The sequence below is a fragment of the Drosophila tropicalis genome, unplaced genomic scaffold (genome assembly GCF_018151085.1).
Source record: "Drosophila tropicalis isolate 14030-0801.00 unplaced genomic scaffold, ASM1815108v1 contig_527, whole genome shotgun sequence".
Classification (NCBI taxonomy): Eukaryota; Metazoa; Arthropoda; class Insecta; order Diptera; family Drosophilidae; genus Drosophila; species Drosophila tropicalis.
This window is the reverse complement of record NW_027172999.1, coordinates 3020794-3047201: the sequence shown is the minus strand read 5'-3', so window position 1 is coordinate 3047201 and position 26408 is coordinate 3020794. Positions and strand designations below refer to the sequence as shown.

The 26408-nt window shown below is 37.1% G+C and overlaps 1 protein-coding gene across 1 annotated transcript in view; it reads right to left on the bottom strand.

Annotated features, from left to right (window-relative positions):
• Window positions 1-6345: 6345 nt before the first annotated feature.
• Window positions 6346-26408, bottom strand: part of Ufd4 (ubiquitin fusion-degradation 4-like) — a 146330-nt gene continuing 126267 nt past the window's right edge. The window contains 3 exon segments of the mRNA XM_068287404.1: window positions 6346-6727; window positions 6787-12017; window positions 12019-12329. Of these exon segments, the coding sequence (XP_068143505.1) occupies window positions 6445-6727; window positions 6787-12017; window positions 12019-12329 (5825 nt within the window). The 3' untranslated portion in view covers window positions 6346-6444.

Genomic DNA, 26408 nt, shown 5'->3' with positions numbered 1-26408 from the left:
AGGTCGGCTAACATCCCTAATGGATCATAGATAGACATGACCAAGCTTAGAAGCTGCCTCTTTGTTGGACAATTTTCAGCTTTAAGTATGCTTTGTTCCACGCGATTCATTTTTAAGTCAAAAGTAAATTGGTCTATGTCGTTGTACCAATACATGCCCAATACCTTATCGACAGACTTCTTATCCATACTTACTGGTAACTTATCAGTTTTATTTTTCTCTTCTTTATTCAATTTGTTTTGTACCCACTTCGAGTTTGAAACAAAGCCTCTTAGTTCAAAGTGAGCTAATTCATGCACCCTTTTTACTTCAGAGCTTATGTCGTATGCCTTTTGCTCAGATACAAAGCTTGCTACAAAGTCATCAACGTAATGATTATTTTGTATTGCATCAATTACTTCCTTTGAACTCGTACTGTTTTGCGCGTTTATATTTTTTACATATTGAGCACAACACGGAGAACAAGTGGCTCCGAATATCATGACCGTCATCTTATAAGTATCGACTTCTCTTGTTGTGTCACCATGTATCCATAAAAACCGTAAGCAATCCTGATCTTCCTGTCGAACTCGCACCTGCAAGAACATTTCCTTGATATCTGCACAAACTGCCACTGCTCCTTGTCGAAATTGGAATAAAATTTGAGTCAATGGCGGATTTTCATCGGGTCCTTTTAATAATCTTGAATTCAATGAAACTTCTTCGATTGAGGCTGCTGCGTCAAATACTAGTCGTAGCTTTCCTGGTTTGTTCACGTTGTAAACGGCGAAATGAGATAGATACCATGTCTTAGAACTGGTTACACAAGTTTGAAGTTTTGTCATTTTGACGGCATATGCTTTCTTCACAAAGTCCATAATGGCTTCATCGTAGGTCTTTACGCTATTTGAGCGATTAATTTTATGCTCTACTAATTGGAGTCTTTTCAAAGCCATACTGTAACTGTCGGGAAGATTTAATGTTTCTTTTGACCATAACAATCCGGTTTCATATTCTCCTTCTAATTTTACTGTTGTGTTTTGAAGTATCTCTTTAGCTCGAATTATGTCAGCGGACTCTACAGACTTAATATACGGCCGTACTCAAAAATTCTCAGTTGTAAAATAATCTGCCATCAAATCGTGCATTTCCCTGTTCATTTGGTCCTCCAAAGAATTCGCATGAAATACTGATGTCACTAACGGGCTTGTATTAGAATGGTCTGCTCTTGATCCAAAAATCACCCATCCCAAAGGTGTTTTTGATGCCACTAGTCTTGGACCGATATCAACGCTTCGTATAGTCTTGACCAGGTGGGTAATATCTATGCCGATCAGTATTGTTGGTTTGGCATCTGTGTAACTTGCTATTGGGAGGTTCGCAACTCGAATATACTCTTCCGCTAATGTTTGATGATCCATTGATTGTAGAGGTAATTCTAGATCAGGGATTGTAGTGCCTTTTAACTGTAACCAATTTTTATTTCCATTAATACCTCTTATTTTTAGATGACATACTGTCGTATTCAAGTTAATGGCATGATTCTTAATCCAATTTAATGTTAACCGCTACATGTTTTCTTTTACCCCTAGCTTTTTAGCTAAATTCTCGTTAATTAACGTTACGTTGGAACCCTCGTCCAAAAACGCGAACGTTTTAACTAATGTATTCTGCGGGCCCATTAATTCGACTGGCAGGACTTTAACTAACAACCTTTTCATGCTAGATTTGACTGTATGTGTCGCTGCTTCTGCTTTATCTTCTTCTACCGTCTGTCTATTAGGGTTGTGCAACGATTTGTGATGTGAACTCTTGCAGCCACTGATGTTACATCTTCGTTTGAACTTACAGGATATCATATTGTGGTTGCGTTTTAGACAGCTGAAACAAACCCCTAATTTCTTGACCATGTTCCACTTTTCATTTACATCAGCCTTTACATATACATCGCATTCAGACAAAGAGTGGTCACCATTACATTCGGTGCAAACTTTTGTATATTTCTTATCCTTCTTTTGATATTCGCCAGTATTTGTTTGCATTACCAGTTTTGGATTGTGACGACAATCACCTTTTGAAGTGGGCCTGTTCGAAGTTGTCATTAATGTTACCTTCGCAATCGTTCTTGCTATATTATTTAACGAATTACTAAAATCCATCAAATTGGCGTATGGACATATTTGAGATGAAAACTCTTGCCACTGCATGCGTTTTGACATTGGCATTTTTGAAGCTAATTGATCCAGCAAAGATGGATTCTGCAGGTGTAATACTGCATTTGAAGATTGCAAAAATATGACCAAATTTTTTACCTTTGTGGCAAATGGAATCATCCTTTCTAGATTATTCTCTGGGATTTGGGGTATATCATTGACCATTTCTAGCTGACTTTTAATAAGCAACTCTGGTCTTCCGTACATAAACTGTAGGTGCTCGATAATATGTGGCACGTTTGCCGGATTCACTAATAGCCCTTTTACCTCCTCTTTTGCCGCTCCCTTTAAGCTTTTCTGTAAACGTATTACATTTTCCAGTTGGGTATAACCATAAGCAGCGGAGGATTCTATGAACATTGTAATAAATACTGGCCAATCTTCTGCCCTACCACTAAATTCTGGCAGATCCATAATTCTGTGCCCCGACATATAATTATGTGGGTATTGTCCCTGACTAGCCTGACCAACCCGAACGCAACCCGTAACATTACCAGACTCACCCGTACCAACATTAATGGGGAAAGGTTCGTAGACACCAGATATTCCGGTTGTAGTTTTAAATGGCGTTTTGTTTTGTGTAGCACCATCATCGGTAGCACCCTGTGTGCCACTCGAAGCATGCGGAGCGCCCATTATGGCTCCATGACGTTGTGCGCCGTCTATATTTGCAGCACCCTGTGTGCCACCCAAAGCATGCGGAGCTGCCATTATGGCTCCATGACGTTGTGCACCGTTCAAGTTTGCAGCACCCTGTGTGCCGCCCAAAGCATGCGGAGCGCCCATTATGGCTCCATGACGTTGTGCACCGTCTATATTTGCAGCACCCTGTGTGCCGCCCAAAGCATGCGGAGCGCCCATTATGGCTCCATGACGTTGTGCACCGTCTATATTTGCAGCACCCTGTGTGCCGCCCAAAGCATGCGGAGCGCCCATTATGGCTCCATGACGTTGTGCACCGTCCAAGATAGCAGCACCCTGTGTGCCGCCCAAAGCATGAGTCTTCTCCAATTCTGAAATGCAGTCAGTTATAGATTCATTAGCAATTTTTAAATTAACTATTTCACTTTGCACTAAATGAATTTCTTGTATTTGTTGTTCTTGTCCATTGTGGATAGCTTCAATTTTTGAACTTTGTGACGCAATTTGTTCTTGCAATTGCGTCATCATTCTTTGCACACTTTCCAATATATTCGTATTGTCTTCTCTGTCTTTTGGCGCTTTGCTTTTATTGGAAGCGTCTCTTTCTATCTCGCTCTCTCCCGCGGTAGACTCGTTTACCGCCGATTTCGGCGTTTCCTCCGCGTCCATATTGATACGCTTTTTTCTCCCGCGTGTTTTCATTTTATTGCTCATATTTCACATTTCTAGTCAATTCCGACACCATCAAAGCATTTTTACATATTATTTAAGTTAAAATAAAGAATGTTAACGTCAAGAATGTCTCGACCACGCGTTACTTTAACGCCCGAAAGTTTTACCGATACAAAAATAGAACATTCAGCACGAATTGATTTTAAACTTATTTATTACAAACTGAGTATAGAATAATTATGATGGTGTTTCTTATATACAACAAATTATAAAGTTTATCCATATATATTAAGCCCTAAGGCTCCTAGCCTCGAGCTTCGTTTCGTGCCAATTATCGGATGTTTATTTTAACGTATCGTTCCTGTGCAATTTTCTTCTATACTGACGCCTCGTCTCACTTCTTAGAGCTGGTTTCTGCCTCGATAAGTCAGGGTTGCATTCAGGTCGATACATACTAAGTCTAAAGGGAAAACGATCAGGGCTACCTAAATTCAGGGCATTGGCAGTAACGTACCGCCTCCACAACACTATGAGAGGCAGTTAACAGTCTAAACGAAAGAGGATTATTTTAACAAGGTGTGCCGACCAAAAATCTTTATGACATGTTTGGCCAGAAAACTACAACAAGGAAACCAGAGGTGCCAGGCACAACAGTAATTGGGAAGAGACTCCACACCTCTCAACGCTGGACTCCTAAACGATATCAACTGCATTTGCTAAAATCTGGTCATTATCGAAAAGTGGAAGTGGGTAACATCGAGGTGCTAACGGACTGAGAGACGCAAACATCGTTTTTCGCTCCCGTGCTAATACATATGTCTATAGTAGAGAGCTGCATGAGTGGAAAAAGTTGAATTAACATTGCTCAAAATGAGTTGATTTAAATGCAAAAAGGCATCAATTTGAGTGAATGAAATCGCTCGCAAAAGACTCGGAAAATAGACAAATTGCCAATTAAAATGAAGCAAGTAAGTCGTCTGTCGATTTGGGTATACCATACACCAGGTGAAACAAATATTTCAAATTTCGAAAACAAAATGTATGTCTATTGAATTGTTTTTACATGCTTCATACTATGTGCTATCTCGCTCACTCTACAAACACACGAGCACTCTAGCGCCGCCACTAGCCAACGGCCAATTCTGGCCTTGTGGACTGCTTAGTAAAATACGCATATTTTGCATATTTCTAGTCAATAAAATTCAATAAAATTTGGTAGTTTGGTAGAAATAGTTCAGATTAATTAATCTGCCGAGTTTGAATGCGATAGTCAAAAAACTACAGGAGGAAATAGTTTTTTTCTAAATTATGGAGGCGGAAGTGGGCGTGGCAAAATATATAAATATATAAACTCTGCGCGAGTTAAGCCAGTGTACAAACTAAATTTGATGACTTTAGCTTTGTTAGTTTTAGATAAAATCAGTTTTGTTTAATTTTCGGGGGCGGAAGTGGGCGTGGCAAAATGTTTGAAGAGACAATATCTGCGCGTCTACTAAGCTAGTCTGCATACTAAATTTAATGTCGGTAGCTGTCATAGTTTTTAAGGAAATCCGTTTTATGTAAACTCCGGGGGTGGAAGGGGTCGTGGCAAAAAGTTTGAACAATTAGTTTCTGCGCGCTAACTAAACGAGTATATAAACCAATTTGATTTCTCTAATGTTATACTTTTAAAAAAAAAAATTGTTTTATGTAATTCCTGGGGGCGTAAGTGGGCGTGGCCGAAATTTGGTGGCTCTAGCTCTTATGGACTCCGAGACGGAGACAGACATGGCTAGATACCCTTGCAAAAACTGTATATTAACTTTGGTCAGAAGTGTGCAACACATAGAACGAAGCATCTCCGACCATACAAAGTATATATATTCTTGATCAGCACGATGAGACGAGTTCAAATAGCCATGTCCGTCCGTCCGTCGGTCCGTCTGGATCAACGCAAACTCCTCCAGACCGTAAGAGCTACAGAGCTAAAATTTGCACATAGGCTTGTATATACTGCAGAGATTGTATATCTCGGATTCAGCCGGATCGGACCATTATCGTGAAATTTAATATTAGCAAGTCTACTACAGTTTTAAGCGACTGTGCGAAACTTGATTAAGATCGGGAGACTATATCATATAGCTCCCATAGAAACGATCGGTGGAAAACAGTGACTTTGATCAATATCTTCGTTATATCCTATGATTGTAGGCCATTTTTTCGCAAATATAAGCTTTTTTAGATAAAACGTTCTTCCACATTGATGGCTAAAAGGTAAGGAAAGAGTTACCAAAAAAGTTGCAAGAGTATACAAACTTTGACGCGGTCGAGTTAGCCCCGGGCCTCTGTTTTTATTTTTCATACGTCGTGCAGCTTTTTCCAGTTCTTGTTTTGAGAATAACAGTCTCGCTTCGATTTGCGATTGTGGTTCGTCTTTTTCTTGCAAGGTAATAGGGCTGCAACAATAAACTGTGATTTGCTCTCATCCAAAGGGGGTGTAGGTAGTTTGCTACATAAATTGCTGCTTTAAAACATTTTACTTACTGACTTATGATTGCTTTGATTGTTCCTTGGTCACGCGAATGCACTTTTGCCGTAGCTGAGGAATTTCGTCTTTCCACCAGGGCTTAGGGCCTGTGGCTGACATCGGGTGCTGTCGGTGTTTTTTTAGTCCGCGGGTGGTGTTAGCATCATCCCAGCACTAGTGCTAAAATTTCCCAGATCCGCCACCTGGGAAGTCCCATGGGAGACGGGAAACTCCACACGGAGTTACAATTCTATAAAAGTAATAAGCCGCTGAACTAAATAATTGTAACAAGTGTTGCAGATTTTCCCGTCAGTGTGCAAATCATGAATGGAATGAAGTTAATATTGGAATTCTTTATTAAATATATTTTTGGGCATTATTTACATTTTTGCAGTTCGAACCATCAATATTAGTATTTAACATTTCAAATAATTAATTTAAATGAAATCCTTTTTCTTTAGTGGCTGTTAACAAGCGTTCCTTTAATAATTCTTCAGTCGGATAATCGGGAAGCTTTAAATAATGAACACAAGTATTCACAGATGGATAACTTCCCTCTCCTGCATCAACCTTTCGAACGACTGTTAGCCTAGGGTGTAAATTTGCAAACCCGCCAGGAGGCAAACTACTGCAACCGGTTATGAATTGTATAAAAGCCTTTCGCTCATCTCCTGATAGACTCAAAAGAACATTTACAAAACGTAGAAATCCGGGGCTTAAAAAAAAATAAATTAAACTTCAACATAATAATAATAATAATAATAAAGAAAATACCTGTCTTTTGAATATCCCAATTTGGGATCAGTAAAAGTCATAATATCCTCCCGACTCCATTGTGGGTGTTGCTCGCCACATAGCATTAACCGAGCTTCAGAAGGAGAAAATGCAGCAAGCTTTTTCAAAGGAAACACTTTATTAAATCCATCTTTAAACGCTTTTATTTGATTTGCAATACCATCCTGTAGTATAAAACTTATAATCAAGTCGCAGTACACTTTCAAGTTATGGATGTTCACATCGATAGATGCTCCATTTGGCAATAACTCTACATGCCCGTATTCATATATTGGTGAGCTTGGCGAGTAGGTAAACGTAAGCGCCAAATCCTCTACCGATACTTCAATTCCAGACATTGTACATAGTTTGAGATCGTTTAAAATCTTTTCTTTTTCTTCAAAATTTATAGAGTTATCAAGTTCTATTGATTGCTTCCTTATCAACAATTTCTCAACTTCCACAAAAAATGTGTAACGTGTCGGATCGATCTCTTTAAGATTTTCCAGACCTAAGATCCCTCCAAACATGTTGGATTTAATATTTTCAGGAGTAGCATTTATCAGTTTGGAACAAGTATCTACAAGTTCAGAATGCCCAGATAGTACTTTGTGACTATTTTGCAATGACGGATGCTTGTGACATAGTAACTGCAGAAACGATGTTGACAATGGCATGTCTACCAGCCTCATGTCTTGCAAGGCTTTCGCAATAAAAACTCCAAAAAACCAGAAGTACTTGCAGACATTTTTGCAGACTTCAGAGTTTTGTGGCAACGGTGCTGGATAAAGACCATGATCACGAATGTTTACGTAATATCCAACAGGTTTTGACTGTTCATCTATATTTTCTTTAAACTTAGTATATTTGGGACTATTAATTATTTCGTTATCACACAACCACATGCACAAGTCGGCTCGTTGTAATTCTCCAGCCACTAAGGAGTAAAACTCGAGCGTAGGACCCAAACCAGTACCTTCTTCATCTAAGAATTCAACTTCAAGAACAGATTTTCGATCACAATGAGTTTTCATTACTTGCATTGCCCACTTTAAGAGATCCTGATTTCGTGGGACTTTTACCCGTTCGTGTTTAATGCGTCCAACTCGAAAATCAGGCTGATCATCGCGACGGATATTTAAAAGGGGCAGCCTTTGACGTTCAATCGTAGTGTCTCTTTGTGATTGAAGACACACGATACTGCGAGAAGCGCCAAACGATGTACAATTAAAATAAAGTTGTCTAGTTTCAAATGGAAACAAAAATGGGTACGACTGATTTAACTCCTCACACCAACTAGGTAAAGCGTTACTTGATAGTACAAGAGGATCTTGTATTTGCTGCTGCAATTTGTTTGTGATTTTTTTGCTTATAAACAGCTCTGGTGGTAAGACACAATCTTTGCTTTTACACTCTAGTTCATTCTGATTAAGTGAGTTAATTTGTGTAAGCAACTCTAGGATCTCATCTACAGAGCATAGCGAATGCTCATTAGTGTTGACGTCTCCATGCACTGGTGAGTTTGGGGATAGTGTGGAGGCACCGCTTTTTGAAGATACATCAGATGTTTGCTCCGATGCAAAACCAATGTTTTCACGGGTGTTAGAAAAAACCTCTCTGTAAACAATTGTGTATGTTGGTTCCCACACTTTTCGAATCTTGTCAACTTTATTTAGCTGGCTATTTTGAAGCAATTCTTGTATGTAACGGAATATTGTCCAATCAGCGTTATCCAATTCAATTTCAACATCCGGAACACCACCTACGCCAGGACCTCGTAGTTTCAGACCAACTTTTGGTTGTTTAACGAGGATATGACCACTTTTATTTGAGTTTTCTAGTTTGGAACCTGGTGTGGCTATCTCTAAATCAGTTGTTTGATTAACGTTTGTTCGGCCTGGTCGTGGATCGAATGCTGGAATTAATGCGGAAAACTGTCGTTTTAAAACGAACTCGTCGTCCCATGACTTTCGCTTGGTTACACCAACCAATCTATTTTCTAAAGATTCATCATCCATGAATGTTAGCAGATTTCTGGATACCATTACTTGCAATAATGTATTTCCTACTTCCTCATACTCATCCTCATTTTCTTCCTCTTCATTGTCCTCGTCCATATCATCATCATCGTCCAAATCACCCAACAGCGCTGGTGCACGACAACTTTCCAAAAAGTCCTCTAAAGAAACTTGTTCACTGTCGCTCGAAGTAGAAGTAAGACTCATGGTAAGTGTATGATTTATAGAAGATACAGGCTGTTGACTAGAGTTGCTGCTTGTTTCATTTGGTGGTGCAGAGCCTCTTTCATTATTTGAAGACAAGCTTGGATAACTTTGCGCAGTACTTAATAACCCAGAATGAAAATTGCTTGACAAAGCCAATTTTACTAAACTGGTTACTGAATTGGGACCTCTAGCAAAAAACGAACTAGTACCAACATTTTGGTTGCTAAGCTCAGTATCATCATGCGCGTTGATAATTTGATTATCTTGGATGTTGGCACCTTGTGAAGTACGACGACGCGCTATTGCAGCAAATGTTTCTAGTAGCCCAGTATGTGCTGATACCTCTATAGTTGAAGGCACTTCAGATGCTGAGGTAGTAGCTAGATTTGGTACACTAATACTCATTTGATTGGAAACTGCTGCTACTTCAGATGACATTTCAGTGTCAGCTATTTTACCGACCTGACCATCAAAAGTAGATATAACGGGTGCAATTTTACTCTGTGGATGGGATGAACTTAAAGCTGATATAGTAGAATTATCAGAAGTCTTAGTAGAAAGCTCATTCTTTAAAACCACTATTTGTCTTTGGGAAAAACTCTTACAATGCGATTGAGGCTTAGTATCAGTGTTTACTTTAAGGTTTGGTAATTTTGTACAAGGATGCTGGGAAACTTCAGTAGAAAGTATATTGTTTGTATTTTTTCGTATCATATCTACTCCATCGTGTATTTTATCAATCTTTGCAAGGGCTTCAGAAGAAAATTGTGGTGCTGATACATCCCCCCGTAAACTTGCAGGACGCATGTTGATATGCATACCCTTTGCTAAAATATTTACAGTATTGTTAGCATTCATTTTATTGTTTTCCTCAATATGGGATATCGGTTTAATATTAGTTTCTCTAGAACCAGAACACGGCTCAGATACTATGGGTCTGGGTGTAGTAGATACAGCACTGCAATTATTTTCGTTAGTAATTACAGCCAGTGTAATATTTTCTGAAATAGTAGCTAAATCAGAATTAATCGCCGACATTGAATTATTTATTGCAGATAGATCTGATATATGTTCTAGCTCTCGAAGCGAAGGTGGTGCACAAGTCACTGCAATCTTTGAACCCTGTTTGGCGCAGTGATTTTCTTTAAGTTTTGTAGAAATGTCTGTGGCAGATGTTGTTTTTGCTGTTCTTTGATTGGAAGTCACTTGTGTTTTTTCTGATGCAAATACATTTTCTGTAATTGTCCCAACAGTATGCTTCCAAGCTAGATTATCAGCAGAAGCAGTTTGATTTGATGATTCATCAGAGTTTCGATTTATTTCAGTTGCTTCAGGCAGAGATGGTGTTGAGATTGATTTTCGCGATGTGAGAGTACTTCTTTTTTCAGTTATTTTGTTGTCCGGAATCGATCCAATGGGTGCAGTATTACCTCCCTCAAATATAGAAAGATTTTCGGAGTTAGCTAATTTTATATCGTACTTTCCTTCAGCACCCATTCGATAAGAATTTCGTACACCGTGATCCCATTTTACATCAATCCATCCATTATGAATTTCCCCAGAAATGGTTCCCTCAGAGAAGCCGTCTTGATCTTCCCATCGCCAATCGATACCGCGAACTACTCGTGCCCCAGCAATTAAATGTTTAAGCTGTGCACGAATTTGTCGCCTTTCTCGTCTTATTTTAGCTTCTGCTTCTTTTACGCTTCTACCAATATCCTCACATACTCCTACAACTTTGCCATATATTTCAAATCCACTTAAGCTAAGGTAATGAGTCTGCCCCGAGGCATTTCTACCGTTTTGTTGAATTCTTATATGCCGATAACCAACAGTTTCATCTAATGCACAAATAATAGGCCATGTCGCTGTACTTCCAGGTTCCACTAGGCTTTTGTCATCTACATGGTTAATAAGAGTTACCCAAGTTAAGCCATCTTTGGATGATTGCAGAAGCCAATTCCGAAGTGCCGAACGGCCATATCCTCGGGCATGACGAAGAGTATATGCGTTGGGAATAATGTATACTCCGAGGTCTATTGAAAACCAAGATTTTTTATTGTCCTTTGTGTGACAATTAAGCGAGACGCTGTCTCTTGAAAGAATATCTTCCAGTTTTCCGTACGGCAATGTTTTTCCCTCTGAGCTAGATACTTGTACTAATCCATATTGTGCTGGATTTACCCATTCGTGGGTTTTTGCGTTTGATCCAATGTAATACAACAATCCCTGTTCATCAAAATCAAAAGAATGAAGAAATGATAATCCTGACTTACTTTCTCGCATAGTTTTGAGATAAAAATATGTGGAACGATCCATATCGTACCATTGTTTTGCCACCATCTTAAGCAAGTATTTAGTTAGCTGACCAACTGTAGCAAGAGGTTCCATTTTTAAAGTTCGACCTGTTCGATCAAAAAGAGCATTTTCACACGAAGCACGTTCTAATCTAAAACGAATTCTTTTTTGTAAAATTTGTAAGCCATATCCAGCGCCTAGAGTGTCATATAAATATATCGGCAGCTTTTCAATGCTTTCTAAAACAGCAATTAGTTTATGCATTAATATAGTTGCAGTACTTTTAGAATTTATGTGGCTCGGTCTGGAATTATCATTACCGTGCAAAATACATGTTTTAAAAACTGTTGTGCGTTGTTTATGCATTTCATCTAACTTCCATCGTGACAAATTTGGATGCCAGTCATTTTTTGATAAAACAGAGAGTAATACTTGAACGAGACCAGAAGAATGCATTTCATATGCACTTACGATGCCATCTTCTTGCAGCAACTGTGCAAGGTCGTTAAGAGCAGTAGATAAAGTTTTTGACCAGTTAGAAGTTGATGATTCTTTTTGCTCCTTCATTGAAAGCCCAACTCGCCCAACAATTGAACTAAGCTTAGCAACGGATCCACGCGTTACTATTTGAGCTGATTTAAAGTACTTATTGTATATTTCACGTGAGAGATTCCAAACTTGCAACTTCTGACCATCTGTTTTTGATTTAATTGGTTTTTTTTTTACATGTTGTCCATCCTGAACAAAAATCAGGACCCAAAACTGTTTCTGCCGAAAAGGTATGCTTAGTACCTCTGTTACTTTCAAAAATAAATCCTGGAAGGTCATCTTGTAGTATAGTCACTTGGTGGCCTTCCGTATTATGAATTTGTAGTTGGTTGGGCTTATGAGATTGCAAAACCCAATTTCCTACAACTAACCGTAATACAGAAACTGTAGGTAGTATAGGCTGTGATATCATTCCAGGGCTTATACTGGAGCGAGCACGCAGAAGTTTTTCAAGAAACTCGCCTCGGTTTTCTGTAATAAAAATGTATTATAATTTAAATAAATCAACATACTCATTAAAAAACAGAACTGAAATACTTTTATTAATCTCTTAAAATCAGCTCTTTGAATTTTATATTACGGTGATATATTAGTTAGAATAAAAACAGACGAATTTGGCAATCGAAGCTGATCAAAAGTTTTGTTAAGTTGAGCTTCAAATGCTTATAGCAAACTATATCTAACTATAAACTACAGCTGTGTATAAAAATAGCAGAGCAGTAGATACTAAGAGAGATTCCAGAAATTTTTACGTATTTTTTTTTTTTTTTTGGATTCAGTTTATTGACTTTGGTTTTGTAAAATGGAATATACATAGCGATTAGAACAAAAAAAGGTCTGTTACTTTTACTACATATGTTTTGGGCCGTTTTTCCTTGAAAAAATGCTAACATTTTTATGTAGGTGGGTAGAGGAATGCATGACCTAGTGAGAGAAGGCATTGGAGTCAAAGCCTTAGAAAACAAGGTAAAGCCTATTCAGAAATCAAAAGTTCAGTTAAATGTTCTACAAAGATCCCTAGATTACTAAATAAAAACAACGAAATATGTGGCGTAAAACGTGCAAAATTAATCAAAAAGCTTTACAAAACGGTTCATCATTACCAGCGGATTTCTTTTAGCTATTATAAGTGTAGTAGACTACATATAAATTCCCTTGTCTACTTATAAAATAACCCTATTGTATAAACGATAACCGGTATTACATAGTGCTTAAGTGATATCGATATTAACACTGTGATATCGATGACTTTTAAAAAGATACAACTCTGATACGTTCTTCCTTCTGAAAAGCTCGCAGCGAACGGACGTGTATTTAAATCGGAAAATAATTAAGCCATCAAATGTAATTTGAGAGTAAAACTAATAAAATAACTAGAGCTAACTTCGACCGCGTCAAAGTTTGTATACCCTTGCATCTTTTTTGGTTACTCATTCCTTACCTATGGTCTTTAAAGTGGGAACACGTTTTGAAGGGTTTCTTTAAAGTCTAATGTTTGCGAAACGGCTTACATACGAAAAAATTAAGTTATTAATTAGAGTCACTGTTTTCCGCCGATTGTTCCTAGGGAAGCTATAAGATATAGTCGCTCGATCTTGGTCAAATTTGGCACAGTCATTAACAGAGACATAAAACTGACAAATGGGTAATTTGAAAGCAATCGCGTTAAAAGTAACGAAGTTATTTACAAAAGTCACTGTTTTCGACCGATCGTTCCTGTGGGAGCTAAATGATATAGGGGTGACTATATCTATCTTTATCTTGATCAAAGATCATTTATAAGTGTAATAAGCTTACTTATATTAAATTTAACGACAAAAGCTCTGAAAATAATGAAATAATGAATGAAGTTATTGAGAAAAGTCACTGTTCGTGACTTTGGGGTTTGTATGTGAGCTGTATGATATAGTGGTCCGATCTGGCTGAATCCGAGATATACAACCCCTGCAGTATATACAAGCCTACGTGCAAAATTTCAGCTCTGTAGCTCTTACGGTCTAGGAGGAGTTTGCGTTGATCCAGACGGACGGACATGGCTATATGAACTCGTCTCGTCGTGCCGAAAATAATTTCTTTAAGTTTTGAATTTTAGGATTCTATGATTGGCAAATAATTAAATTATCTTCAAAACTTGTTGTTTCAACCACTATAGCATTTTTACATTTGCTCAAAGCATATACATGCTGCATTTGGATTTCAGGCCTGTAAATCAATTCATTATCATAGTTCTGAAGCTCTTAAGCCCGATTCTAGCGATTCTAGCGTTAAGTTCAACTATGTTAAATATCAGTTTTAAAGAATTACAATCTGTCATAATCTTAAACCGTTATATAATCTAAAACCTTGATGGTAAATACTGAATCTGCGTAAGGCATAAATGATTGCAACAGTTTTTAACTCAAAGCTATGAGACTTTTTTTCTGCTCCTGTTGTACACTTTGAAAAATAGGATATAGGATGCAACAATTTGTCTGCTTTTTCTGATGTAACACTGCTCCGAATCCTAAAGCACTGGCATCGCAATGCAATTCGATCTCATCCCTGTAATCGTAAATTGCTAACACTGGTGCATTAATAAGTTTTTTATTGAGGATTAAAAAACAATTTAATTTTAAACACCATCTACGAAAGTACGAACATAACCCATGAAAACTTTGAACAGCCAGTGCTTTTTCATGTATTGAAAAATTGTTTATCGCTTCTATTCATTTATAATCTGTTCTTATACCTTCACTTGATATTTGATAACCTAAATATTTGATACAGGACTTCATAAATTCACATTTATCCAAACGTAGCTCTAATTTATTTTTAGCTAATCTTTTTAAACTTCCTTCAGAGTTCAAGTGTTCATTTATATCCCTGCTGGCGAGCATGATATCGGCCATACGGCCATACGGCCAAATACACAACTACATTATTGTCTTTATATCTTATATATAAAATTTTAAGATCTAATTTTGTGAAAGCAGTTTTATTTACTATTTTGTCAAGTAAGTCATCTGTAAGTGGTAATGGATTGTCTTTAATTAAAACTTTATTTAGTTTTCTAAAGTCAATACACAAGCGGATATCTCCTGTTTTCTTTTTTACTAACACGATTGGTGACGCGTACTCCTACTCACTCGTATAATTAATTTATAATTTGATTTCACATCTGGTCATTGGCTCTTCTGGGATTTTATAATCATCAATTATGTCTTCAGTGTAATTAATATGTGAAAATTCATTGACGCCTTTTTCTAATTCTTCCTCAATAAATTTTTTGAATAGGAAGTATTTCGCATTTGTGCTCATTTAACTTTTTATCTGACTGTATCCTATTGGTTTCATCTAACTGTGTACTAACTGTTTTTATTTAATTCTATATTAACTGTTTCACCGAATTGTTTACTAACTGTTTCATCTAACTGTTTACTAACTGTTTCATCTAACTGTTTTCTGTAGTTTAAGTTAGAATTATTATTTCAGTGCGCTTAGATCAAATTTTAAAAAACATGCTGTCAAAAAGTCTCTTCCAAGAACTACGTCGTGACTCATAGACTCATTTGGTACTACATTTAAAAAAGATCTAATTCCATTTTTAAGATCTAATTTAGTTTTACTCTTAAATTACAATGGATGGCTTAATTATATCCGCTTTTAATACACGTCCGTTCGCTGCGAGCTTTGTTGTTAATAAGGTTTACTATTAAAAAATAAAAACATTTGGCTAATAAAATAATTGCGACAGACCTAAAAAAAATGCAAACTTTCTTCTTTTTCTTCGACAAAGGAGGTATATAACCCCTTAAGCTCTTTTGGTTCTCGTTTGCTTTTATCATAATAAGCTTTGTTGTGAGACTGAGCATTATTTTGAGCCTAAATTGCATTATTCCTGATTTCTTTTAAACTCCTCTGCGTGGTATCTTGATTTACCAACTCTAGTTTCTCTTTTAATTCATCTACTATCGCCCTCTTTGTGACGTCCCAAATAACATAACACTTGGTAGTTGTTTTATACTTCGATGCTGTGTATTGTTTATTGCATACTCCACCAGTTCTACCACTAAACCCCAATGCATCCCCTTCTGAGGTTCAACTAGCTTTGCAATCATCGGACCCAAACTTCAATTAATTCTATCTACCTTGCAGAAAGAATACCCCGTCATTTGAAGCTGTGTGAAATATTTCAGCGCACTATTGTATATTTTCATAAAAAATCGCGTTTAAAGATATAGCTTCAATGACTTCAAGCAGCACGGCGGTGTAATGCCTAAAAGTGTAGAAATCCTGTTTCAACCGCCCGCCCGAAATTAGTTAGTTTTGGTTTTTCGTTCTTCTTTTTTTGCATTTTTAATAATTATTTTGAAGTGAAAACTTCTTTAGAATCGTTGGGAGTGATTTAGACTCGATGAAACGAAAAAGCGACACTAAAAAGAGACACATATAAATCTTATAGTATATAGCCTGCGAGAGAATGAGATGCAAATATATAAAAAGCTTTATGAATAAATAGCGAGAATGCGAAAATGAGATGCGTGCTTAACTACAGAACTCGACGGCAATTTACAAAGTGTCGAGGTGGTCGAAGTTTTTCATAATGCTTTTTATTCATAATGCTTTTTATATATTTATATATTTTTTTGTGATACATTTTTTATTTACTTTTTATACCCTTGCAGAGGGTATTGTTAAATTGGGCAGATGTTCGTAACGCACAGAAGGAGTAAAACGCATACGCACAGACGGACGGACAGATAGACATGGCTATATCAACTCAGCTTCTCAGGTCGTAAACGCCTCCTTCTGTGCGTTACGAACATCTGACCAATTTTACAATACCCTCTGCAAGTGTATAAAAAGTAAATAAAAATATATCACAAAATATATAATGAATGAATGCACAGCAACTAGAATCACTGTCTGTTCAGCTCTCTAAAGTGGGAGAAATATGTGCATGCGAAACCAGATTGAGCAATGGAAAAACAGTTTTAATTGTGGCAATTTATATTTCACCGAATCAATCAATAAATAGCATCACGGAATTCATTCATGAAAATTTAATAAAGTATACACCAGAAGTATCGCGGATACTTAGAAAAGATTACGATAAAGTTCCAATGATTTTAAGTGGCGATTTTAACGTAAATTTTGCATTGGACACAGCGGTTCCTTTAATTGACTTTCTCAATACAACATTCAGTTTAAAAATGTGTAACAATCGCACTGAATCAACAACACGATCAAAAACAACAATTGACGCGGTATTTCAAAGATATGTTGACAACATCGAAACCAAAGCATTTGTATCATATTTTAGCTATCATAAGCCACTCGTATCATTTGTTGAAATTGAAAACATTGAGGATGAATAATAATAAAATGAAGAAAATAAAATATGACCTTTATAGCAATATTATAATGAACCTATAATTATCCCGCTCCTAATGCTGCTTTCGTCTCATTATCTCTCAGTTTGTTTTACGGAAGGTTTCACTTCTATCGTGTCTAACCGTTAGACGCCCTCTTTTTTTCCAATAGAAAAATACTTCTTGTGATGATTTGATTGGATTCATTTATTATGAGAACCATGCATACTTGAGAATTTCCTTCAATATTAGGTATGTCAAATGGAAATGTACAAGGTGGCGCAAAAGAAGTCATCCGGCGCAAAAGAAGTCATCCGATGTTGTTTGGCTCTTATTTTTTTCTAAATGAAAAACTTCAATTCTGTTTTATATATGTGTGAAAATCTCTTAAGTGAGCCACTTAAAAAAACTTTTGCGTATTTTTTATTCAAAAGTACCTATTTCGATTCATATGAATAAAGGAAGATTTCATTTTGAACAGTTTTCAAAGATTCGAACTTATACCAAAGTAGCAGCAATACTTCGTTACATGCTACTTTGAACACTTTTTTATACCCTTGCAAAAAGGGTATATTAATTTTGGTCAGAAGTGTGCAACGCATAGAACGAAGCATCTCCGACCATACAAAGTATATATATTCTTGATCAGCACGACGAGACGAGTTCAAATAGCCATGTCCGTCCCTCCGTCCGTCCGTCTGGATCAACGCAAACTCCTCCTAGACCGTAAGAGCTACAGAGCTGAAATTTTGCATGTATATACTGCATGGTTGTATATCTCGGACTCTGCCGGATCGGACCACTATATCTTATAGCTCCCATACAAACCCCAAAGTCACGAACAGTGACTTTTCTCAATAACTTCGTTAATTTCTGTGCTATTATCGTGAAACTTACTATTAGAGAGTTTATTACGTGCCAAATTTGATCAAGATCGGATGACTATATCATATAGCTCCCATATGAACGATCGGTCGAAAACAGTGACTTTTGTAAATAACTTCGTTACTTTTAACCATAGCTCGCAAATAACTGTTGACACTTTTCCATTGTCTGCAAATAAGTGTCTTTGACTGACACAATAATAAAGACTCAGACAGAAACTGTTCTTGTCGCGACTGACTTAGCTCGCTCGCGCTCTGATCGAGACAGTCATTTCTGTTTTCATTTCGCTCAAATCAAACACTGATCGTTTGCTTGAGTTGAATGAAGAAAATTGTGTTTTGCGTATGTATGGGTAAACACACGCGATTGATGCGTTCTTATTTACATTTATGTATATGTATGTATGTATGTATGTATTTACATGTACACGGTAGGCAAAGATCATTTCTGTTGAGTTTTTTGGTCAAACTGTCGTTTGTTGAGACTCTTTGTGTGATCAAAAATCGTATTACTCTTTACGCGACACTCATTTGAGAGGGTCACACGAATGAGTCAATGCAAAGCGGTTGACAAAAAACAATTTAAAATAAAACACAAAGTGCCGCTCAGAGAGAGATCGTTTCTGGAGAATCTTTTCGGTTTTGATACGAAGCAGAGCATATGAGAAAAACGATCAACTGTCATTTGCGAGCTATGCTTTTAACGCGATTGCTTTCAAATTAAACATTTGTTAGTTTAATATATCTGTTAATGACTGTGCCAAATTTGATCAAGATCGGGCGACTATATCATATAGCTCCCATAGGAACGATCGGTCGAAAACAGTGACTTTTCTAAATAACTTCGTTACTTTTAACGCGATTGCTTTCAAATTAAACAGTTGTTAGTTTAATATATCTGTTAATGATTGTGCCAAATTTGATAAAGATCGGGTGACTATATCATATAGCTCCCATAGGAACGATCGGTGGAAAACAGTGACTATGATCAATATCTTCGTTATTTCCTACGATTGTAGGCCATTCTTTCGCAAGCATAAGCCTCTTTATTTATTATAAACAGTCTTTTACCTAATACCAATCTTTGTTTCATAACGCATCGAATACGAAAATAAAAAATTATAAGATCTGTCCATCTTTTTTAAGTGGCTCACTTGGGAGATTTTCACACATACCTATATATAAATTCTTTATACATAAACTTAATCAAGTTCTTTCTTCTAGTTCTTCTAGAGCTATATTCTATAGTGGTCCGATCCTTATGGTTTTCATACTTTATTTTTGCCGGGTAATAAAAACCCCCAAAAAAAATTTCAGCCCGATAGCTCTTAAGACGGCTGAGTAAAACGCGTACGCACAGACGGACGGACAGACGGACATGGCTATATCAACTCAGCTTCTCACGCTGATCAATATATGCGTTACAAACATCTGATCAATTTTATAATACCCTCTGCAAGGGTATAAAAACAGAATCGAAGTTTTTCATTTAGAAAAAAAAAAAAAAGACCAAACAACATCGGATGACTTCCTTTGCGCCACTTGTACTACAATTGAGACCTTAATGTAGTCTTCTCATGATGAAATTTCACGATTTTCTTCTATACGCGTTGAGGAGTTTTTCATCCGCTTTATTGTATTTTTAACCAGCCTAAAATATTCGATGACTTTTATTTATTTTATTTATTTATTTATTTACGTCAACTAACACAGCAGTCGACGAAAAAGCTTAAGCTAAAGACAGATAGTAATTAAATGAAGAAGGTAGCTTAGCTTTATACACAACTAAACATCCCCGACCCGGTGGAGGTGTTTTATTTGCACAAGGTGCCAGCTATGCCCCGATTCACAGCCAATGTGGCCAGGGATGAGTTGCAGCCAATCCAAGTCCAGAATATTTTCATTGGTTTCGCTGTAGATGATTAAAAAGTATAGCGCGAAGAGAAGTGACAGAAAGATGAGGAGAGATAAGGTGAGAAAGGTTGTTAAAAGATTGGCAAAGAAAACGAAGAGGTTCGTGAAGAGAGTAGTTAGTCAGACATCTACTAAGGTGAATAGGAAAAAAGTTTCTGGTCCGACGTGAGGGAACACAAAAATACAGCGTATCTAGTAAATTGGTAGAAATGACTACGCCGTTGACTAGTTTATGGAGAAAGAGAATGCCAAAAACAAGCCTACGGTTATAAAGTGAAGGAAGATTAATAAGAAGAAGTCTGTCAGAATAAGAAGGTAGGCGAAGACCTGGGTCCCAATTTAGACCGCGTAGCGCAAACTTAAGGAATTGCTTCTGTACCGATTCAAGACTACGCTGGTGAACATCATATTGCGGGTTCCACACTGGCGAGCAATATTCTAGAGTAGGGCGAACTAACGAAGTGTATAAAACCTTTGTTACATAGGGATCATCAAATTCTTTGGCCCAACGTTTAATGAAGCCGAGAAGGCTGATTGCTCTGTTGACAATTGAAGAAATATGAACATTAAATGAAAGTTTAGGGTCAAACATAACGCCTAAGTCTTTGAATGATGGAACACAATCTAACAGAACAGACTTAATAGAGTAATGAGCTAGGAGCGGAGACAAACGACTGAAAGTCATAAAAGAACACTTAGAGGCATTAAGGTGTAATTTATTAACGTGGCACCAATCACAGAACGCATCGAGATCTGATTGCAAGTACTGTTGGAAAGAAGGATCATTATAGGAATAACAAATCTTGACGTCATCCGCAAACATGAGCACGCGTGAATGAGCCAAGGCCAAAGGCAAATCATTTATAAACAATGTAAATAATAGTGGGCCCAGATGACTGCCTTGGGGTACACCTGACGTAACTCGAACAGTTTTAGATATCGAGGAACGAAAAGACACCTTTTAGGTTCTGCCAATAAGATACGACTTTAACCAACCCAATAATTTTGGTGAAAAACCCATGATGTTAAGTTTCGCGAGAAGCAAAGAATGATCAACCGTATCAAAAGCCTTACTGAAGTCAGTATAAATAACATCAGTTTGACACTTTTTACGGAAGCCATGGTGTACAAGGGTAGTCAATTCTAAAAGGTTGGTAAGCGACGAGCGACCTTTCATGAAACCATGCTGACAAGGAGAAATAGTGGATCTGGATAGATGTTGAAGGGAAGACGTAATAATTTTCTCAAACAGCTTAAGTATTGCCGAAAGTTTGGCAATGCCACGGTAGTTGGAAACATCCGATTTGCTACCCTTTTTAAAAAGCGGAATAATAAATGACTCCTTCCAAATATCAGGAAATCTACAAGTCTCACTCGATATAAAGAATAACCGAGCTAAAGGCTTAAATAGGGAAATAGAACACATTTTAAGGATGCAACTAGGTATATCATCAGGCCCGGGAACGAAGGAAGACTTTATAGATGACAAGCTAGAGAGAATACAGTCTTCAGTAATACTGGGAAAAAACATACAATTTAAATGTGGGATTGAAAAGGGATAGGGTGTGGGATCCGAAACAGTAGTAGAATATGTCGACTGAAAAAATTTAGCAAACAGATCTGCAATATCTAAATCATTATTAGCAGACTGGTCGTTAAGTCTGAAGGTGGAAGGTAGTACCTTAGAGCGTCTTTTGGAATTGACAAAGTTGTAAAATCTTTTGGGGTTCTTATAAAATTCAGCCTTACAGCGAACGAGATAATTGTTGTAGCATTGAGTATTTAAAAGACAAAATTGAGATTTGGCTATACAATAATTTGCATAGTCAAGTCGCGAACCAGTTTTTTTAAATCTTTTAAAATATCTCGATTTAATGTTACGAAGATTAGAGAGCCTACGTGTGAACCAGACTGGCGAGCTGGAGACGGTAGAGACATTCACATAAGGAACGCATTTATCAATTAGAGAATTAAGAGCAGAATAGAAAAACTTTACTGCACAATCTATATCGCAGCACTCAAATAGAAACGACCAATCAAAAGAGAAAATAAGGCTGTTAAGAAGATTGAAATTTGTTTTACGAAAACATCTACGACGAGAATTTGAGATGTTTTTAAATAAATTAGTAACGGAATTGTAAGAAATAGTAACTTCAATGGTAGGATGATAAGGATCTTCAGGTTTCACTAGTGGCTGTGTTTGCGATACAGCAAGAAAAACATGTTGAGATGAAGGAATTAAGAAAGATAGATTATCATCAACAAGCCAAGAAATATTAGGCAAGTTAAAATCACCTAAAACTATAAGAACATCACGATCTTTAAGACGACCAAAAATAGTTCGTAAAGCATCAGCATGGTGCACGTAGATCATGATATCAGAAGCTGGAGGAATATATGAACAAGAGATATATAGGCTAAAGTTAGAACATGTAACTTCGACGCAAATAAACTCAACACCTAAGGGGAGATCAATCGGCACCACACTTGAAGACAGATTCGAGTTTACAGCAATGAGTACTCCACCGCCACGACGACCAACACGATCAAGCCTATAAGAAATAAAATTATTAGAAAGAATTTCATTATCTAAAACAGAGGAGTTAAGCCAAGTTTCAGAGAAAGCTAATATGTCAGCTGAAAAGGTTTGGCTATCACAGAAAAGGTTCGACAGCTTGGTAAGAAGTCCTCTTACATTTTGATAATGAATGCAAAGACTAGACGTTATTAGTTTTTTGAAGCAGAAGATAAAGTAGGAAGGTGGACAGGCAACGGACGAGAGCGCTTATTGGGCGCAAACTCGTGTACAACTAGGCCCTCTGGCCAAAAATTAGGGTCAACCATAGCTGAGAAGTACTCATTTGGTACTGTAATTTTAAAAGAGGAGATTTCGCGAGGCCTAGAAAACTTAAAATTTTGAATTAAAACCTTAGCAGGGCAAATATTACCAATGTAAGCTGCCACAGACGACTCAGAAGTATCTGGAGCAAGCCTAGAAATAAATAATTGTTTGCGATGAGGCACTACAGTTAGTGGAGGCGGAGGAGCATTGGGATCCGCAAGTGATTGAGAGCCGGCATGATCCTGTGATTGATCAGAGTTCCCATGAGGGATAGATTGAGGTACACCAGGGCTTGTAATGGGTACTTCAATCTGAAAAGAAGAGCATAAAGAGGGACAAGAAGATGGTGTAGGCGAAAGTAAAATCGGAGAGGAAGTAATAGAGAGAGCTGGCGACTGCTTACGAGGCAACTCAAGGGTACATTTCTTGTGCAATTTCTCAGAAGGTGGAACAAATTTGAATTGCGACAATAATTGAACGCTAGAGTCACACTCGTTTGACAGCTGTTTGGCCAGTTTGTTTAAAGAAAGAAACCTTAAACGAAGATCCCTATACATACGGCTAAAATCAAGCTGCTGGCTGGCACAAGATGGGCAAGTCCAGCGCATTAAGCCAAGCTCAGGCTTAGACACAGACAAACCAGAAAATTTGTCGTAGTCGCGGCCATTGAGGCCAGCACATTTTAAGTGAATAAGATTATCGCAGAGCCAACAAGATATTGCTCTATACTGATCATCAAAACGATCAGAATGTTTGCAATTAGGTAGACAACAAGCCATTGAAAAGCCGAAAGAAAGGCAAACAAAAAATTATATATATATAAGAATATATAGAAAAATTAAATTCACAGCACAAAGATAATTATTGATAAATAATCAATAATTACAAATAAAACAAAGAGACAGCTAGAGTGCACAGCACAACAGAGAGTGCAAGAACAGTTATAAGCCGAGCTTTGAGAGGCGGCCTTACAAAAGTGATTACGCGGGAGAGAAGCTAAGCACAAGCACAAAGCAGAGAGAACAACAAAGCCACTAGCACTGATGGTATGATGGGGGCGATGAGGGGAGCAACTGCAGAAGCAATGACGAAAAAAAAAAAAAATATGTAAATGCACCAAACACTAATCACGAAAAAGAAAAAACTGTTTAAACTGATTAATTTGGCGAATTATGGAAATAAAACACAAGGGAGTCAAGCGAATAACACCAGCGGAAGTGTAAACAAACTAAGCACAATTAAAAATTGAGAAAAAACAATAAATATTAATAAAAACTCAGGAGCTATGCAAAAACACGACCGTCACGTCAGATTGCAGAAAGCTTTATTTTAAAAAGATACAACTCTGATCTTTCTTCTGAAAAGCTCGTAGCGAACGGACGTGTATTTAAAGCGGAAAATAAGTAAGCCATTATAATTTGAGAGCAAAACCAATCAAATAATAAACTATTGAACCTCTTACATTAGAAAACCCTTATTGTCATAGCGCCGGATCGAAATGTGTATATATGGTCATTTGTGCGAAAGTGTCAACTAAGAGCAAAAAATTAAAACATCTTGAAGCTCTTTGTTTTTTTTTAAATTCTTAAAACAAAATATTTATATTTTAATATTTTATGTATTATGAGCATATGGGCAATTCCGAAATCAGTGTCGTGTGGACTTTCGGAAACAGAATAAAACTCTATATGTGAAACAAATCAAAGAAAATCAAATTTTTTACAATTCATCACTAATAATTTTTATACCCTTGCAAAAAGTATATATTAATTTTGGTCAGAAGTGTGCAACGCATAGAACGAAGCATCTCCGGCCATACAAAGTATATATATTATAGACGAGTTCAATTAGCCATGTCCGTCCGTTCGTTTGTCTGGATCAACGCAAACTCCTTGTTTAAGAATAAACATCGCGTTCATCTGAAATGGCTTCACCAAATCAGATTGAACAAAGAAATATTACCAATGTAAGCTGCCACAGACGACTCAGAAGTATCTGGAGCAAGCCTAGAAATAAATAATTGTTTGCGATGAGGCACTACAGTTAGTGGAGGCGGAGGAGCATTGGGATCCGCAAGTGATTGAGAGCCGGCATGATCCTGTGATTGATCAGAGTTCCCATGAGGGATAGATTGAGGTACACCAGGGCTTGTAATGGGTACTTCAATCTGAAAAGAAGAGCATAAAGAGGGACAAGAAGATGGTGTAGGCGAAAGTAAAATCGGAGAGGAAGTAATAGAGAGAGCTGGCGACTGCTTACGAGGCAACTCAAGGGTACATTTCTTGTGCAATTTCTCAGAAGGTGGAACAAATTTGAATTGCGACAATAATTGAACGCTAGAGTCACACTCGTTTGACAGCTGTTTGGCCAGTTTGTTTAAAGAAAGAAACCTTAAACGAAGATCCCTATACATACGGCTAAAATCAAGCTGCTGGCTGGCACAAGATGGGCAAGTCCAGCGCATTAAGCCAAGCTCAGGCTTAGACACAGACAAACCAGAAAATTTGTCGTAGTCGCGGCCATTGAGGCCAGCACATTTTAAGTGAATAAGATTATCGCAGAGCCAACAAGATATTGCTCTATACTGATCATCAAAACGATCAGAATGTTTGCAATTAGGTAGACAACAAGCCATTGAAAAGCCGAAAGAAAGGCAAACAAAAAATTATATATATATAAGAATATATAGAAAAATTAAATTCACAGCACAAAGATAATTATTGATAAATAATCAATAATTACAAATAAAACAAAGAGACAGCTAGAGTGCACAGCACAACAGAGAGTGCAAGAACAGTTATAAGCCGAGCTTTGAGAGGCGGCCTTACAAAAGTGATTACGCGGGAGAGAAGCTAAGCACAAGCACAAAGCAGAGAGAACAACAAAGCCACTAGCACTGATGGTATGATGGGGGCGATGAGGGGAGCAACTGCAGAAGCAATGACGAAAAAAAAAAAAAATATGTAAATGCACCAAACACTAATCACGAAAAAGAAAAAACTGTTTAAACTGATTAATTTGGCGAATTATGGAAATAAAACACAAGGGAGTCAAGCGAATAACACCAGCGGAAGTGTAAACAAACTAAGCACAATTAAAAATTGAGAAAAAACAATAAATATTAATAAAAACTCAGGAGCTATGCAAAAACACGACCGTCACGTCAGATTGCAGAAAGCTTTATTTTAAAAAGATACAACTCTGATCTTTCTTCTGAAAAGCTCGTAGCGAACGGACGTGTATTTAAAGCGGAAAATAAGTAAGCCATTATAATTTGAGAGCAAAACCAATCAAATAATAAACTATTGAACCTCTTACATTAGAAAACCCTTATTGTCATAGCGCCGGATCGAAATGTGTATATATGGTCATTTGTGCGAAAGTGTCAACTAAGAGCAAAAAATTAAAACATCTTGAAGCTCTTTGTTTTTTTTTAAATTCTTAAAACAAAATATTTATATTTTAATATTTTATGTATTATGAGCATATGGGCAATTCCGAAATCAGTGTCGTGTGGACTTTCGGAAACAGAATAAAACTCTATATGTGAAACAAATCA